Genomic DNA, 20155 nt, shown 5'->3' on the forward strand with positions numbered 1-20155 from the left:
CATAACATCAAAGGGTCTGTTGACGTCTGACAACCTTTTTTTTTTTTTTTATAATAATTTTTTTTAGGGGGTTTCACCTTTATTGTAATAGGACAGTGGAGATTTAGAGACAGGAAAGTATTGGAGCAGAGATAGAGGAAGGGTCGGCAAAGGACCTCGAGCCAGGAATCGAACTCGGGTCGCCGTGAACACCTAGGTGCCATGTGTCGACACACTAACCACAAGGCTATTGGTGCCGACCTGACAACCTTTTTTACCTCTCGTGATGGAAATGGACGCACACAACATGACAATATGAGGAAAGAAAGGAACTAGTGTCATATTTTCATGTCATCTTTTCTTTTCTCTATGGACATTTGATTATATATTGTTCCTAGATCTGGTGTTCTGGGAAAGGAGCGTTTTGTTTTTGTTTTGCTCTGTATAACGTGAAAAACAAATTAAAAAAACCTTGAACAAAAAGATTTGATTGGATTGGAAAATGTAGTATGAGGTGACATGGAAAAAAAAGATTTACATGTTTACATTTGTTTTAGATCATCTGAAGGCAAATTGTCACTGTAGTTTTGGAGCACACTAGCTTATAGATATCCTTAATACTAACACACTGAAACTAACATCTAAAAAAACCTATTTTAATTTTTTACAGGACCTTTAACAGAGCAAATCTGGACATCAGAGACTTTTTTTTTAATCCTCTCATCTTTTAATCCTCTAATTGATCCCCAATTTGAAAGCCACTGATTTAGCTGACGTTCACCAAAACACTAGCTCCTACCCAGTGTCCTAAATAAACAGGCAAGATGGGCTTGTATCTCTGCTGCAGGAAGAAGATGACCATCAGAGACAGAGAGTACGATGGGATTCCTCCTTCCGCTTGACAGTCGATGTGGCACAGCTACAGATGAACACAATCGCGTTAGGCATTAGTAATAAACAGCTATAGAAATTCTGAAAAAAGTGATGACAGTACGACTTACATTCGCCCAATATCGGAAGGCCAGAACCAGAGGAACGAGCCTTGGCTCCAGTCGGGACAGAGCCGCGAGGTGATTGGTGGTGAGGCACGCGACATCATTTCCTGCGCTCACTTTACACATTAACCCACTGCAGACATAAACAAGCGACTCATATCAGCCGTGACTGGTTATCATTTATGATTTGTTCATCGTGTGGACAGTAGCTATTATTAGTGTCAGTGTTTTATTGTGGATATAAAGCTGACCTGGCCTCATCTCTGCAGAAAACAACAGGGACTTTGGCATGAAAATCAGACTCCACCTCTGCAAACTCAACTGGAAAACAAAAGCGAAACTAGAGTTAATCTGCGCTCTCGAAACTTGAGGCTCATGCATGCATGAACAGAAAGTATGAAAGGGAAATATTTATGCTTCAATATAAAATAAATAATTGACAAAAAAAAAAGTCTCTCATGATATAATTAGAAACAAACTTTTATATTATATTAATTGTGCTATTAATTTATTTAACAGATACTGCAAATAATTATAATAATAATTTAAAAATTATCAATTGAATATTTTAATAATTATGCAACAAAAACAACAAACACCAAATAATGAACAATAATAAAATTAAATACATACAGGCACATACATAATACAAAAATATTGAAATCCATTTTAGCAAGTACCTAAAGGGGATGCAACAACTAAAATACATAACATAAAATGTTATTATATTTAAAAAATGTTAAATTGACACAGAATATAAATAAGTTGATTTATTAACTGTATACAAATAGTAATTATATTAAATGTGCTACTAATGTCTTTAACAGAAATTGCCAATAATAATAATATAAAAATAAACAAAATATACGCATACACTACATAAGTTTCGATATCCATTTTAATAAAAACATGAATGGAAAGCAGGTGATGTGGTGGCACAGTGGGTAGTGCTGTCGCCTCACAGCAAGGAGATCGCCGGTTCGAGCCCCGGCTGGGTCAGTTGGAATTTCAGTGTGGAGTTTGCATGTTCTCCCCGTGTTGGCGTGGGTTTCCTCCGGTTTCCCCCGCAGTCCAAATACAAGCGCTATAGGTGAATTGGGTATGCTAAATTGTCCATGTGTGTGAATGAGAGAGAGTGTATGAGTGTTTTTTTCCAGTGATTGGTTGCGGCTGGAAGGGCATCCGTTGCGAAAAACATTTGCTGGCGGTGCATTCTGCTGTGGCGACCCCTGATTAATAAAGGGACTAAGCCGAAAAGAAAATGAATGAATGAATAAATGGGATGTAATAACTAAAATATGAAAAGAAATAAAATGTAATTATTATATTATTAAATTAATCATTTACAGCAAATATAAATAAATTGCTAATATTAACTGTAGGCAAACAGTAATTATATTAAATGTGCTATTAATGTCTTTTAAACAGAAACGGGCAATAACCAATTTTTTTTTGTTTAATAAAATAACTGATAGATATTAATTTAATAGAATACAAATAAATTGCATATATTAACAGTATACAAAAAAGTAGGTATATGATTTTGCAATACCTTAACTGTTTTAAAAAGTTAATTTAGACGCATTCTCTAAAACAGGGGTGCCCAAACTCGGTCCTGGAGGGCTGATGTCCTGCAAAGTTTAGTTCCAAGTTGGAACTTCCAACCCCAATCGGATACATCTGGCCTAGCTCTTACTAAGCTTCCTAGAAACATCCAATTCCTAGAAACATCCATTCCTAGAAACAACAAGTTGGAGCTAAAACCTGCAGGACACCGGTCCTCCAAGACAGAGTTGGGGCAGCCCTGCTCTAAAACAACATTTACTAAAGATAAATAATACATAATAATTATTATCTAATATTTCACATGTATTTATTATTATTTTTAACTAGAAACCTGTACTAGTTAAAGGTCTGTCTAACTGGTTTAATATAAAAAATATATAAATGTAAAGTTTTATTTGCCATTTAGAGTCCTTTACCCAAAATTTACATTTTCCACAGCTAAGAAAACAACCATTATTGCACCCAAATAATTTATAAACTTAAATAATTCAATTTGCATTCATAATTCATTTGAAAACCTATTTGACATCCCTCACTTTTAATGAAAACCTATTTATCATTAAACTGGATATGAATTCATAAGAAATGACCCAAAATTATTTGAGATGAATAATAAAAGGAATAGTTCACCCAAAAAATGTAAGTTCTGCCATCATTTATTCATCCTCTGCTCATTCCAAACCTGTTTGAGTTTCTTTCTTCTGTTGAACACAAATGGAGATATTTTGAAGAATGTTCAAAAACCATTTAGCCATTGACTTGCATGTAATTGGTTTCCTACTGTGGAAGTAATTGGCTACTGAGTAAATATTTAACGTTAATATTTTTGGGTGAACTATCCCTTTAAGTATTTTGTAACATGTTTCCCCCATAAAAAATATTTAAACCCAGTAATTGATTAAAGTGGTGTAAAAAGGTGAGATTTCTTAATGTTTCCCATGTTTATCACACTTTAATGTTTCAGCTCATCAAACTAATTCAAACATCAGTCAAAGATGACAAAAGCAAACACATCATGTAGTTAAATGAAGTTTTTTTTGTCATTGAGATAAAGCAAAATACAAAACTGCATGTGCCTGTGTGAAAAAGTGCTTGCCCCCTGTTAACACATAGCTTAACTCCGATTAAATCACACCTGAGTTCAGTTTCTCTAGCAACACCCAGGCCTGATTACTGCCACACCTCTTCGCAGTCGATAAATCACTTAAAGAGGATCTGCCTGACAAAAGGGAAGTAGACCAAAAGATCCTCAAAGGCTAGACATCATGCAGAGATCCAAAAGAGATCAAATGAGAAAGAAAATAATTGAGATGTACCAGTCTGGAAAAGGTTGAAAAGCCATTTCTAAAGCATTGGAACTGCAGCGAATCACAGTGAGAGCCATTATCTACAAATGGCAAAAATATAAAAGAGTGAAGAACCTTCCCAGGAGTGGCCGGTCCACCAAAATGATCCCAAGAGTGCACCGACAACTCATCCAAGAGGTTATAAAAGACCCCACAATGATATCCAAAAAACTGCAGGCCTCGTTAGCCTCAATTTAGGCGAGTGTTCATGACTTCACCATAAGAAAGAGGCTGGACAAAGAATGGTTTACATGGCAGAACTCAAAGACGAAAATCACTGCTGAGCAAAAACGACAAAAACTGACTCATCTCAGTTTTGTCAGAATGCCTTGATAATCCCCAGGCAAAATAATCTGCAGAAACAAAGTTGCACATTTTGGAAGATGTGTGCGTCCCATTATGTGTAGCATAAAAGTAACACCACACCAACAACCATACCAACAGTAAAATGTGGTGGTAGTGTGATGGTCTGGGGCTGTTTTGCTGCTTCAGAACGCGAAAGACTTGCTGTGATTCGTGCTTCCCAAAACACTTTGCTGTGTTTACCAAAATATCCTAAAGGAAATTGTCCGGCCATCTTTAAGTGACCTCAAGCTGAAGCAAACTTGCCAATAATCTAAAGCATATCAGAAAGTTGACTTCTGAATGGCTGAAGAAACACAAAATGAAGACTGTGGAGTGGCCTAGTCAAAGTCCTGACCTGAATCCTATTGAGATGCTGTGGCATGACATTAAAAAGGCAGTTCACGCTTGAAAAACACTTCAATGTGGCTTAATTACAACAATTCTGCAAAGATGAGAGGGGCCAAAGTTCATCCACAGCGCTGTAACATATTGATTTCAAGTTATTTAAAATGCTAGATTGCTGTTGTTGCTGCTTAGGATGGCCAAACCAGTCATCACACTAAGGGGCAAACCCTTTTTTCACACAGGGCTATGAAGTTTTGTATTTTGTTTTCACTTAATGATAAAAAAAAAACGTGTTATGTGTTTACTTGTGTGATCTTTGACTAATAGTAAAATTAGTTTGATGATCTGAAACATTAAAGTGTGACAAACAGGCAAAAATCTGTATACAAGTTATAGAAGCATGATTGGGAAACTCACCACAGTTCTTGAGGATCTCCAGCACCTGGATCAGCACATCAGGCTGAGTCATCTGCAACACACAAAACATGTCAAAAACAACAATAAAACAGACACACACGATTAGAAGAACAGCTGATGTGTGTGTTCAGACTCACAGTGGAGGGGTAAGAGACGTCAATGTTCACGTCGCTGGTTTTGAAGGCGAAGCGGGTGAGACAGGAGCCGTACAGACGGAGAGAACATGCTAGAAACAAACACATGATGGAGGAAATCATTTCAAAACTGACCAGTTTACTGCCAGCTTTTACACAACTCTTGTTTAGAAGTTTAGGGTTGGGGAGTTTAATTGCATATATCTGATTAAAAACACACTAAAAACTGAAATATTATACAATTCAATTATGTTTATTTACTTTTATTATGCATTTTATTCTTGTGATTTAAAGATGAATTCAAGTCAAGCTGTCATTCCGCTACATGTGTGGACATACAGTGGAACGAAATGTCATGTCATAGGACCACAGTGCCACATAAACGATCATAAAATTGAAAAGTTTTTTGCACAGACCAATGGTTTCGCTTCATTAGACAACAAAGTATCATCAAGAGCCGAAGGTACTAATTTTCAATTTCGTCAAGTCTCGTATTGATTTTAAGACCGTGATTTTAACATATAAAGCGGTTCATGGTTCTGCTCCAAGTTACATTTGTGACCTGATATCCATGTCCGCTGCCTCTCACCGTCTACACTCTGCCACGGGTCCTATACTGTTTCAGCCTCGCTGCAAACTCATCACCATGGGAGGTAGGGCATTCTCTTTCCGTGTGCCCAAACTGTGGAATGCTCTTCCCACAAAAATAAGGAATGCGGGTTCCTTGGACTGTTTTAAGAAGCTACTCAAAACTCTTCTTTTAAGGACTGTTTTTAATTTGTGATATCTCTTTTAGTCTTACTGTGTTTTTTACTGTATTATATTTTATTATTGTTTTACTGTGCTTTGTTGTTTTTACTTTCTTGTAAGCACTTTGGGTTTTAGAAAAACACATTAAAAATAATAATAATTATTATTATAATGTATTGTTATTATTTTGTTTTGCCTGTTTGTTTGTTTTTTTAACTCCTAAAGTAGCAATTTATGGCCCAATACCAATTCCCTTTAGCTGGAAGGCGTAGGCAGGGCCGGCCCTGTACATTTGGGGGCCCTAAGCAGAATAATTTTGAGACCCAACCTTGCTCTAAATAGTGGAGTGTTGCCATTGCAAACCAGCCCACAATAATTTTATTGCTTATTAAATACAATCAATGTAACAGTAAGTAAAGCCTCATTTCTTCTACTTAATAACCATCTGAATGATTTGGACATTTAAAACAGCTCTGTTTTTGTCAACTAGTAGCTTCAAAAATGAACAATTAAACTATCTTTAATAAAGAAACCAGTAAAAAACCCTGCAATGAAACGACACTGAACAATAATTAGCCAAAAGTGACACTGCATTACTTAGTAATAAAATATACATTGTGAACTCATTAAAAACTCAAAAAAAAAACAACAACAAAACAATTAACATTAATGCAAAGATTGATCCATAAATAAGAAAATCAATCCGCAAATAAAGTAAATATGAAAAAATATTAATATAAAAACATAAGGAAGCAACAAATACTGGGTTAATGTTGATGCCCAAACACAAACTTTATTATTTCCTAAAGTCTCCTTCTCTGTTCCTTACATTTGAGGTGGAGGGACCAGAGCTAATATTAAACTATGATTAACTCACTTAGGACATGACTTTTATTAACACGTCTCAGGAAAAAATATTACCAGTGTCCAAAATATGTCAGTGAAAGACACTAAAGTACTATTGCATTTCAGTAAAATGTGTTTTAGACTTAAAATCCTGGTCTGTAAAACCAGGAAAAAATTAAATGTATCATAAGTAGACAATGTTTATTAATCTGTAATTGCCTACTTTCGATAAAATGTGCGTTAACGTTATTATTAGCACTTAAAAATGATGCTAAAAATTATTTTGTGTTTGTCTTCTCGTCGTCATTTTCCCCTCAGTTTTTCTACGTCTGAAGAATAATGTTAGATTTGCTTCATTTTTGCAGTCCAATTACCAAAATAAATCAGGTATATAATGGGTAGGCAATGAAGCAAAGGCCATGGCTGTGTCTGCGCACAGATACACATTCTTGCGGTACCGGTCAGTCTCGCAGGTTACCTTGGAAGACCAAACTCGAACCGTAAGAACACAGAATGCATATGAGAAATGAGATGCTCCAACCTTCCTGTTGATCACATGACCTTTGCAGGAAAGCCATTTCAACATTAATAAAATTATGATTTTTTTTTCTTTACAGTAAAAATGTATAAATGTTTAAATACAAAAGCACTGTCACTGAAGATAATTTGTAAAATGCAAATAAAAATGATTTCAGCAAGGAAACGGCTCACACCACTAGCGGGTTGTGGTGGCCCCCTAGTGGCAGCAGGGCCCCAAGCAGACGCTCAGTTCGCTTATTCACCTTATTCTCCGCGTACGAGCGGGCGCAGCAATTTGAATCATTTTGGCACGAGACTTCCGGTCTCATTCACTTCCATTCATTTTTAAACGTTAAAACAGCTCGTTTTGCTGCTTGATGTTGCAAACTGATATTTTCTTATTATATTATTCTACTTTGTCTGTTTTGTCATGCAAATACTTGTTTGTAGAGTAAGTAGTTCAACCGTTTTCTGCCGTCTATTATTCATAGTCATTTCTCCCATTGGCAGCTGAATCGGAAGTTCTAAAACAATCGCAAAAACGAGCGCACTTCCGCATTAAAGAATAAGGTCAATAGGGAGGGCTGGCTCTGGGCGTAGGGCTAAGGCAGGGGTGTTCAAACTAGGTCCTGGAGGTCCAGTGTCCTGCAGATTTTAGCTCAAACTTGCCTCAACACACCTGCAAGGATGTTTCTAGTAAGCCTAGTAAGAGTTTGATTAGCTAGGCCACGTGTGTCTGATTGTGGTCGGAACTAATCTTTGCAGGATACCAGCCCTGCAGGACTGAGTTTGGGCACCTCTGGGCTAGATAGCAGGGTTTCTGCAGATTTCATAATGTCAAATTTAAGACTTTTTAAGACCTCTAAGAACTAAATTTAAGACCTATATCACAATATCAAAAACACACAAAGAGAAAATGCAAAATCACTAAATTAGTGGTAAAATAAATGTATTCAAATTGAACAGTACTAAAGACAGGTTAGATGCACCATTGAACTACAGAAAAAACAAACAAACATCTTAAGGCTGATTTATACTTTCGTCTAGCGCCACATTGTGCACCTCACAAAACAGACGAGGCTTTTATCATTGAGATATTCTTTAAAACGAAATGGGGCGGACTTAAGAAACCCACTGTAAAGTCAGACGGATAAACAGAGAAGTAGTATGTTTTCCGTTACTAGGTCAATGATTAATATCACTGAAGATTTTTAAACATTGTTTTTTATTATTTTTATAATTTATTTCAATGATTATAAAGACTTTTATAACCATTCAAGATTTGTTAAATCAAACTTTGATGTATCACTTGCTTTTGTTTATTTCTCGGACAGTTCTACCAATCAAAGTTAAATATTAATGGCAACAGAACATGTGTTGCTCTACAATTATATTTTTTATCATGGCAGGAATAAAAACAAGAAAAAAAGTACACTTACTAAAAATACTGACGTTGTTTTTTTATTTGCCCACTCAACAATTCACACATTACTGTCTGGGTAGTTTCTGTCCTGTACTGATAAGCTAAAAAAGCAATAATGGTTCAACATTTCTGACCATTATCACTAATAAAGCCTAGAAATTGAGCATCAATATATTGTAAACTGAAAGGTTTATATATTCAGTTCCAGTTATCAAAGACATCATTTGTTACTTAATTTTAGTTTGTAGCTATTAAATTTTTTAAATTCAAAAATGTAATATATACATCAGTGTAAAACCTTTAAATGGTGAGAAAACATATTCTGTAATATTAAAACCACCTGGGTCTCCACTTTACCATGGCCTCTTTTTTTTTGGTTTAACAAACTTATCCTTCAGGTTTTTTCAAACTTTTACAAAAACTTTTCTCCTTTCCCACGGCTGTTGCAATTTCTAGCCAAGATTTATTGGTCATCTGGTTCTCCCTATATCAAGATGTCTTTACAGTCGTACCTGTTCCAGACAAAATCTCTTCAAAGTGTTTCATACTCAACTCAAATCAAACGCGGCACTGCGCGAAATGTTCATCCGGGTCTCAAAAAATTCTGTGAGCTCCGCCAGCCGAAATCATGTTATGCGCACCCAAAGCGAACCTCCGCAAACACAGCGATGACATCACATTTGCCGCGCGAGTTCAATAACAGAAAGCTGATTGGCTGTTGCATGTTGGTCTTATTTGTAGTTGTAATACCGCAAATTACAATTGGACTAGTGAAATAAAGAACTACAACACCACGAAAACCAAATAACAACTAAAAAAAATTTAAAATGAGCATTAGATGTAGCGTTGCATGGACATCTGAAAAATAAGACCTGTACAAAAATATTTAAGACCAAGAACAGCCAATTTAAAACTTTTTAAAAGCCTAAAATTTCGATTTTTAAATTTTAGACTTAAGACTTTAAGACCCCTCGGAAACCCTGAGATAGTCTTTGAAACAGATTTTCCAGGACCACACTAGAAACAAAGAGATACGAACATTTCCCAGAATACAAGGAGGCGCACAAATATACGTTTTTTTTTGGCATTATTAAGAATTCCTACAACAAACAAAGATGTTATAATAATGCTATAAAAAAAGGAAACAAAAAAATTCACCATCTATAATACATAATAACAACTACTGTACAGCAGTCCCTCAATATATTTTCAAACAGATCACTCAATGACACTTAAATACTCTGTCAGAAAAGTCCAGTGGCTGGGAATGAGCTTTTTACAGTGTCTAGCATAATGTTAATGTTGTTTTCTTGTGTTGACATAGATGAATATGGCCATTGTGTAAATTCAGTTGCATAAATACAGTTACAAGCCTATTACCACATTATATTACTATGATAACATGATATCATTACCTTCTGCAAATTTCCTGAAGATAGATACCAAAAAAATAACCAAGTCAAGCAAATGAAATAACTACAGCAGACACTATCTTCAATCTCGTAAGAGCTCATGATAACATATTCAACTTCAATTGATTTATTTCCATATCACTTTACAATGTAGATGCGTCAAAGCAGCTTAACATAGAAGTTCTAGTAAATTGAAACTGCTTCAGTCCAGATTTCAGAGCTGAGTTCAGTGTAATGTAAATGTCACATATGACTGTAGTGGTGTCCATTTCTTAGGGGTAAATTTGAAGCCCTTTCCACTCACACTCTGTTTCAAAGATCATGAAGAAGGGGTAAATAGAAATAAGATTGAGCCTCTGATTTAGGTTTTTATGAATTCTGAAGCATTAAAAATAGTTGGCCTACTACTTGGAAATTAAAATTTTTGGTGAACTGTCTCTAAGTTAGCATGGAAATGAGTGTACCTGCTAGTTGTTTTTGTATAATTCCCTCCATCCTGAGCACCACGGTCTGCCTCAATGCAAAGTCTTCCTCTGAGATGCCATGCAGTTCTGCCGCCTCCAGCACTGCAGAGTCCAACGCCCTCAACTGGGCTGGAGAGGGAGCAGGCAGCGCTCGCAACTCGTTCTCCTCCCGCTTCTCCTGCAAATATACACACAAAACGCTGGATATACAATAGTATGAGAGGAATTAAATAACTAACATTATTCATAAAGGCGGCAAAACCAACATTTAAAAAATACTAATTTATTAACCTAAAAAAAAAGCTATCATAAAGCGTGATTTTTAAAGCACACCAGCTCTTCAGACCAGCCGTTGTGCTCACCGGCTTTCTGGATATATTTTTGGAGATTTGATGTTGCCGCCTTTATGAATAATTTTGTATTTTTCCCAATGATTTAAATATAGCTATGATGGTCGTGGCGCTTTTAAATTCAGCATGAAATAAAGGTTCCAATAGTCATGAGAGTCATAGAACTCCGCGCTGACTCCAGTAAACACCAATCAGAGAAGAGCTAAAGAGGGAGGGAGTTATTTTAAATTACCTTATGGGTCAGAAAAACAACAATTTATTGCATTACAATTAGATTTCTTAGGCTTGAAAAAATCTATTTAATGGTCATTTGTAATCAGATTACGACAATGAATTTAATGCATTATTAGTCAATATCCCCTTTCACACATACAGACCTTTCCGGAATATTACCGGTAATTTTCCAGAAAGGTCTGTATGTGTGAACAAGCCTTTTTTTAAATACAGGTCAATCCGTTCTGGTAGTTTTCCGGAGAGAGAAGTTGTAACATTACTGGTAATTTGCCGGAATGCTGCAATGTGTGAACGCAGAAGGAAGATTGCCGGAAAGATCGCGTTCAAGTCTAGAACGCGCTGACGTAAGACATCTACTTTAGCCAATCAGAACAATCAGATGCATTCACGTCCACGCCGTTTATGAAAATAAAAGCCTGTGAATGTTTTTCCAAACACATTTAGCTGCTAGATTTTAGTCAGATGTTTCTGAGTTTCTTCTTAATGCCAACTGTGGAAAAAATTATACGATAAACGATAAAAAGATAAAATGCTTATGAAAAACCGCCGTTTGTTTACCTTGAAGCTCTGCTTCAGTTGCTTGACACATGTGCACGTAAAGCAGCCGGTGAGTGCCAGCACACACTCACACACATTATGTACAATTCCATATGCGAAAGGTTTCCTCCATGTTTTCACAGAGTTGTTCAAAACTATAACCAATTTGTTTTTCCTACGATGGAAGTCAATGGTTACATGTTTTCAGTAGGGCTGCACAATATAGCTCAAGATTATCATTATCACAATAATAGTTTATGCAATATGCCATCACAGACGTGTGATAAATTACATTTACTTAGTGCATTAGTTGTTTATCTAAATCTGAGCAATCAGATGGGGCCCTCTCCTTATTCCCGTCTCCAGTAGCTGTTCTGCTATTGGCTGGAGCGCCCCAAAGGAGAACCAAAAGCAAAAATGCTCTATAAGTGTCATGCTTTAAACAGCACTGGAAGATCTGCATCCTCTCACCATGATGTTCTTCTTGTGACGTTTCTCTTTAATGTGCTTGTGAGCACCCTGGATGTTTTCCACATGGACTGAACACAGTTTGCATAGATACTGGAAATTGGGATACTCCGGAGATGGCTGTGGAAAACACAACAGAGAAACCAATCAGATCACACACCAAATGACTGAAATCAAGAGGAGCTTAACGATTTTTAAGAAAGTGCTTTTTTATAGGTTCACTTAATGGTCTAATTATCACCCCCATACAAAAGCAAAATAGGTCAGTGAATATGAACACAAATGGTCTGATTTACATTGAAAATCAGAAGAGGAAAGTGTTTTGTTTACAGTCAAATGAAAACCAAACTAACTTTCAGTTTCTCAGGATTTACAATGTATAGTTGTGTGTGTGTGTGACTAACCAAACGAATGGATTTTGCTTTATACTGCACTACTGATGACATTTCTTCACAACTTAAAGTAAAATGTGGACCATAAAATGAAAATGAGCCACAATAATGAAAATAGCATGTTTCCAGAGGTTTAGATTAACAACACTTTGACACATTTAAAAACAATGCTTGTTCATTTTTCTTCAGCTTAGTCCTTTCTTTATTAGGGGTCACCACAGTGGAATGAACCACAGCACAGCAGATGCCCTTCTAGCTGTAACCCAGTACTGGGAAACACCCATACACTCACATTCACACACACACACACACACACACACACACACACACACACACTCCTTCACTACAGCCAATTTAGTTAATCCAATTCACCTATAGTGCATGTGGTTGGACTGTGGAGGAAATTGGAGCACCCAGAGGAAACCCACACCAACACGGGGAGAACATGCAAACTCTACACAGAAACTTTATTAATTCCCAAAGGGAAATTGACATGTCACAGCAGAGCTCTCTGTACTAAAAATAGATGAAATAAGTTACATATATATATAAAAACAAAACTAAAATTACCTTCATACTGCACATCTTATTTTCAAACACAACGAGTAGACACTTGTCCATATTTAATAACTATTACAATTCAGCATAATTCATCTAGTGTGATTCTGGTTATACAATCTGATCACTGTTGGTAAAAATGACTTCCTGTATCTTTCTCTGTAACACCGGGGCTGAATTAATCTTGCACTAAAGGAGCTTGTACATGCTTGAACTGTATCAAAAAGAGGATGATTATCATTGTTCATATTACTGACAAATTTGTCCATCATTCGATCATTAGCAATCTCTTCTATACAGGGTAGTGCACACCCCCCCAACAGAGCCTGCCCTTTTAAAAAGTCTATTAAATTTGTTTTACTCCTTCTCCAACAGAAGGAGTGACACACACCAAAGGACATCAGTCGTCTTCATAAATGAATGCGACTCTGACCCTCCTTATACGCCTGAATTGTATTTTCAGACCAATCAAGCTTGTTATTCAGATATACACCCAGGTACCTACATGATGAAACAATCCCAATTGCTGACTCCTGTATAATCACTGGCACCGTTTGTTGTGGATGCAGACTAAAATCAAAAATCATTTCATTGATAGTATATAGTATTAGTACTTAATAGTATTTAATTTAAGACAATTTAAATGCCAACTGGCGACGCGGTGGCACAGTAGGTAGTTCTGTTGCCTCACAGCAAGAAGATTGCTGGTTCGAGCCTCGGCTGGGTCAGTTGGTGTTTCTGTGTGGAGTTTGCATGTTCTCACTGCGTTTGCGTGGGTTTCACTCACAGTCCAAAGACATGCGGTACAGGTGAATTGGGTTAGCTAAATTGTCCGTAGTGTATGAGTATAAATGAGTGTGTAAGGATGTTTCCCAGAGATAGGTTGCAGCTGGAAGAGCATCCGCTGCGTAAAAACGTGCTGGATAAGTTGGCGGTTCATTCCGCTGTGGCGACCCCAGATTAATAAAGGGACTAGGCTGAAAAGAAAATTAATGAATAAATAAACGCCAACTTACCCAGCAGGGACTCGAACCAGTGACCTTCTTGCTGCGAGGCGACAGTGCTAACCACTGAGCCAGGCTCCATAATTAAGTTTAATTAAAAGATATTTCGTGGAAATAAAGTTGTTGTTTTTTCGCTAAATGACAATATTTAAAACGGAAATATAAATAAAAAGTAGAGGTGTGAACCTACACTGGTCTCACGGTTCGGTTACGATTATCATGCTACCGATTCGGTTCAATTCGATATCTCTGTGCATTGACGATGCTTTCCATACACAGTTTTATATTTTACTTCACAGGCGCTGTTCACCGATGAGTGACACTGATAAACGGCAGCGGCGCAGTGTTGCCAGATTGGGCGGTTTTGGATAGTTTTTGGGCTGGAATCAGTCAGCTACATCTGGCAACACTACAGCAGCGATCACAGCTGATCCATGATAGACACGGTGGAGAAAACTCGCACGCTTGTGTCTGTATATGGAAGTGTAACAGCCGAAAGAAGAGGAAAATCACGCAGCCGGTCAAATGGGCCACAGTGAGAGAGAAAGAGAAATGGAATTTACTTTGATTCTCTCAATTGCAGTGAAACAGGGGCTTCTGCTGTTTAGTGTCAGTGGAAAACTGTCCAGAAAACACACACGCAGTGAAATTGGGCACAGTTTCTGAGTTTTTAAGTAGTTGGAGCATTGTAAATTCTCGCGCTCGCCTCCCTCGCCATAGTAAACTACGGCGACATAGTACATATGAGATAAATGACGTCAGTACATAATAACTGGCTACGATTATTACTGAACCAATACCGAATTGTCCGCGTCTGCATCGCAGTGCACCAAAGAAACGATTCATTTTGACACCCCTAACAAAAAGATGATCATAATGATCAACATTTTACTCAAACACATGCCTAATACATTTAGTAAATACAAAGAAACTGAAAATTGTCAATAGCTGTATATATGGATAAAAAAAGCTATTTACAGGATGTGTGTGTAGTTTAAAGTGTCTAGTTAAATTTTTCATGCAATGTTTGTGAAAATTAAACAAAAATATCATTTAAATAATCAATCAATCAATATAAACAATCAACATCATTATTAGGAGTTCACCAGATTTAAAAATATACTAAATTAATTAGCTTCTAACATATGTGTTGCATTATTCTGTGCACTGTTGTCGCTTTCATATCAATTACTTTTGTGATTAAAAAAATTAAGGGTTGAGCTATTCAAAATGATCTTCTGTAGTAATCTACACTCCCAAATACTGTTAGAGAAGGTGTAACATACAGTATATCAGTGCCTCCTGTACAGACATCAGTAATGTTGATGCAGTGTGTGTTTGTGTGCAGTTACCTTAAGCAGCCTGTGTATGTAGTCTCTCTGCAGTCTCTCCTCCGCCTGTTTGAGTCCCAGCTGCTGATCAGAGGTCAGATTCAGCACCTCCACCACCTCCTCCACCCGCTGTCTGCCCGCCTCCACACCTGAGATTTAAAAGTATACAAATAAAAACATACTGATTTTGTCAGCTCACATTGCTAATAATGTGGTGAACAACTCATCTGTGCATGTCATTAAGGGGAAAAAAAAATTGCCCTTGTAATCTAAAACTGAAATCTGAAAATGCACGTCCTGTTTGTTTTCAGTTTAATTCTCAGATTAGGTCAGTCTGATGTATTGGGCGTGGCTAACATACTAAACCACGCCCCTCCAGCTGTCAGTTTTGACAACAATCAGAAGTGGTGAGGAAGAATCTATTAGGTTGTAACAGGTGCGTTCGACTTCATGCAGCGCTGCGCAGATTGATCGAAATCGGTCTTTAAGTGGTGCATGTTGGTTAGAAATTTTGTCCGGATTGATGCTGCGCTGACGCCAAGTGACTGTCACATGTGGCATCAAAGTACCGCAACAGCGCTCCGAGATCAGACGATCGATTCAGCCGGTGCAGCATCAGAAGAGTGAGTGCAGGAGCTGTGATGACAACACCGATATTACACGATTGGCTGAGTTTACCGCATGACAACAACCACGTGTGTTTCGGGTTTATTATTGGACAACTTTCTCACAAACAATCAACATTTTACACCCTCTCGATCTTGTACACATCATGCTTATTAAAAGACTACAAATATTTTGCTGCAGTTTCATCTTTTGTTAAATAATTTGTTCATAATGACTAGATTTTTTGCACAGCCTTTTTTACACTGACTATTTACTGTATTTAGCTCCAAAAAAGATTTAAATGATAAATTTTATTAAATAACCTAAATATTAAAATAACCTAAAATGTTATCATCATTGATCCTGACACCAATTAACACAAATTAAGCTAAAAAAAATATTTTATTAAATATAAAAAAAAAATTTGATTATAAAATATTTTATTTCCTGTAAAGTTGTTTATGCAGAAATGTTAAAGGTGACATTGATGTATCTGCTCTTTCTGGGAAATTTATACTTTTGTTCAATCTTTTTGGATTAAAGTGCTTTTTTTAAATGCTTTCATGATCCAAAATAATCTTAATCATTATTTAAGACTTAATCAAAATGCCTTGTTTTGGGTTTTACACTAATTTATATTGGAAGGTTTTATATCTATAAATGTAAATAAATGTAAACCCAATTTTAGCATATCCAAACTACAACTGGAACAGTATTGATATATTTAACACCAATAGCCTAAAGGCTGATGTTTCAATTTGTGCTTTTTGATTTATGTTTAATAGGCCTATTCGTGCGTAATTCACCTTTTTAAATGCCCTCTCGTTTCCCCTTATTTCTCATGCATTTGTTATAGGCTACTTAAATTCATAATTCCCTTATTGTTTAAATTTAACTATAGTTTCTAGAGACTGTATTCTGTTTTATTTGTACTGTAAATCTTTTGTTGTTATTGCAATAAATAAATAAATGATCACGCCATGTTATCAGTCATCATGACTGCAGCAACTTTGAGCCCTGAAGTGTCCGGCTTGACGGCTCCGTTTTCAACTCCGCCGCCCCGTCTGCGCTCGGCTAATCTTGTTGATTACAGGCTGCAGCCGTGCTTTATGTCGAACGCACTTAATGGCCTGTTTCCACTGAGTGGTACGGTACTGTTCAGTTCGGTACGCTTTTATGGCTGTTTCCACTGTCAAAGGGTACCTAATGGCCCGTTTCCACTGAGTGGTATGGTCCAGTTTCGTAAGCTTTCATGGCTGTTTCCACTGTCAAAAGGCGTACTGAACCGAACCGTAGCACTTTTTCGGCACCCTTTAGAAAGGTTACCAAACACGAGAAAGGGTACCAAAAGGCAGAGCTAGACGCGCAGCTGAACGTTATTGGTTTACGGAGAAACGTCATTCGCTTACGCAACAAGCCAGAATAAAAAGAAAGGAGCCGCCATGTTTAAAATACACAGCCGAGAATACAGCATAAATATATTATATATACATATAATAACGAGCCATGGTCGACCCGAGATCAAACAAACCTTGTCGTCGTCTTGATGAACAGCCACAAAGCCAAAAAGAAGAGCAGATTTACCCTGTGCCCCTCAGTTTTTTTACAAGCCAGTCTGAAGCACGAGCGGTCTTGCTTTCTTCCTTGCGTTCGCGTGCGCGTCTATATCTGTAATAACAAACTTCTTGAGCTGATGATAACGTGCGCTTGATTATTGACGTGCTTTTGAAACTCGATCCTGTCAGAAACTGACAAACGCAACACATTCAACGTGACACAACATGACACATTCAGAAGGAAAAGGACAAATGCAAGAGTCAAGCGCAAACAAAGGAGAAGCCAGACAAAACTCAGGAGCAAATTGTTTCAGCAACCTGAATCACAAACAAACTGCCATGTTTATCATCGTCTTCTAGACTATTCTGAACTAAGAATGACAGAATTACTCTCTAACAGAGGCTACATGTGCTGGTGAAGGTTAAAGATACAGATGAGGGGTTTGCACTGACTTTGGGCTATATTGCGTGATGTTTATGAACCTAAATAAGGACTAAATGTATGCTGTTTGTAGTTCTTCTGTAGTTGGTAACATATCGAAGACTGTAAGGGTCTGTATGTGTTCATATATGTTGCATTTATATATTTATTTTATATAATTGCAGACGTTACAGTAGGCACTGTCATTGATCTGCAGTTATAATCAAATCATGTTCATTGAAAAGTTAGTAATAAACATTTTTACACAAGTATTTATGTGTATAAAGCATCTGTTATGTGAGAAGTGCTTCTCATATGATATGTGAACGACCCGTACGGCTTTACTGTAGACATGTATTCGAGCGAGAATGACGTCGACTGAAACTATGTCATACACCATGCCCACCAAAAGGGTACCCTTGTTAGTGGAAACGCAAGCCTGATAAAGGTGACCTGTATCGAAACGTACTGTGCCAGTCAGTGGAAACGAGCCATAATTACTCTCCCCAAATCCTTTCCCCCATCCTTCTGAATTAAACGCCAACTTTACTAGATCCAATCAGCTCCCAGTAGAAAAAACAAGCCACGCCCACTATTTAATATTCCATTTCTCTAGGAACTGTCACAACACAAAAACAAACTGGTCGACAGACAGCATTTTGAAAGTGCTTTTCTCTTCTTATTTACTTGAATCTTTTTAGCCTGACACGTTCCAAAATACTACAAATGTCTCTTAAAATTAATTATATTGTGTTCAAGGGTAAACAAAAGCTGCTGTTTTCAACCAGTCATTTAAAAAGAACTTATTTTACAGTAGTAATCACAAAACCGTGAAACCGCAATATTTTTATCCAAGGTTATCAGAATCTTATACCTGCCCAGATATCAATAGACAGTGTATTTTCTCACCAGGTATCTTGTCTTTAGTGGTGGTGATGTTATTGTTGTGTGTTGAGCTTTCCTCCGCTGTTGCTCCTCCATCTTTGACCGGCCCGCTGTTCCTGACCGCTGTTTTGTTCTCTTGTGTTTGCTGACGGGCTTCAGTGGCCGAGGGTTTCCCTTTGCCTCTTTCACCAGAGTTAGTTCTGCCTGTTAGCCTGCGGGTTTTCCCCTTGGCCTGCTCCTGAGAGCTGTCAGTGCGCGTTCTGCTGCCCGCCGCCTCTTCTTTCACCCTCGGGACTCCGTCTTTGCTTCGGCTGGGGGTTTTCGCGCTCTCCCTCTGGGGTTTGGAGGAAGACACTTTGCCAGTGTTCGAACGGGAAGGTTTGAGCGCCTTCACTGGGCTTTTGTGATCCTCCATGCCACTCCACTTCTCTCCGGATGAGACTGAGGAAAAGCCCAAAAAGGCTCTGGGTTGAAGATTTCTGGAATGGAAACACACCAGAATCAGATTGTGAGCTGTAAAGATGCGCAATATATCATTTCATCATCTATATGACAATGTGACTTTTATGGATGCACACGTCGCAGGATCTGAATGCAGAGTAGTTGATCAGGCATTACAGTTATATACGTCTATATTTAATATAAGTCTATAGTAGAGTCATTTAAAATTTTGAACCTTAAAGTGAAAGTTTATCATTAGCATGTGTAGGCCTGTAAGCATTGCAAGCACATTTACAAGCACAATAAATAATGCAATTGTAGCTTTTACACAATGAAAATTGTATAATGTTACATTTGATTATTCAATTTCTGTACCTGAATACTGTTAGAATCCCCAGAAAACCAATAAGTACTATTTAATTCATTTATATCTTTCATCTGTATTATTTATCAATGTTTGTAATTGGTTTATTATATTTCAATTAATGAAGAAACACTCCCCTACATATTATCCCAATTCAAATCAATTCATCTTTATTTCTATAGCTTTTTTATAATGTAGATTGTGTCAAAGCAGCTTAGCATAGAAGTTCTAGTAAATTGAAACTGTGTCAGTCCAGTTCAGTTCAGTGTGGTTTAGTTTTCACTGCTGAAAGTCCAAACACTGAAGCAGAGATGCGCATCAATGCATTTGCTGAAGTTTCAAACCAAGCAAGCCAGTGTCGAGGAACAAACTTTACCAATTGATGAAAGTTAAGGAAAAAAAATCTTGAGAAAAACCAGGCTCAGTTAAGCACGACCATTTCATCTCTAGCCAAACTATCCCTAACT

At 37.2% G+C, this 20155-nt stretch overlaps 1 protein-coding gene across 1 annotated transcript in view; it reads right to left on the bottom strand.

Annotated features, from left to right (window-relative positions):
* Positions 1-20155, bottom strand: part of tut4 (terminal uridylyl transferase 4) — a 58162-nt gene that overhangs the window by 33601 nt on the left and 4406 nt on the right. The window contains exons 2-10 of the mRNA XM_056449007.1: positions 18908-19362; positions 15437-15564; positions 12134-12250; positions 10542-10719; positions 5131-5219; positions 4994-5045; positions 1226-1295; positions 981-1107; positions 779-898 (exon numbers count right to left, since the gene is read on the bottom strand). Coding sequence (XP_056304982.1) covers positions 779-898; positions 981-1107; positions 1226-1295; positions 4994-5045; positions 5131-5219; positions 10542-10719; positions 12134-12250; positions 15437-15564; positions 18908-19298 — 1272 coding nt within the window. The 5' untranslated portion in view covers positions 19299-19362. The remainder of the gene's footprint in view (positions 1-778; positions 899-980; positions 1108-1225; positions 1296-4993; positions 5046-5130; positions 5220-10541; positions 10720-12133; positions 12251-15436; positions 15565-18907; positions 19363-20155) is intronic.

Source organism: Danio aesculapii, chromosome 23, assembly GCF_903798145.1.
Source record: "Danio aesculapii chromosome 23, fDanAes4.1, whole genome shotgun sequence".
Classification (NCBI taxonomy): Eukaryota; Metazoa; Chordata; class Actinopteri; order Cypriniformes; family Danionidae; genus Danio; species Danio aesculapii.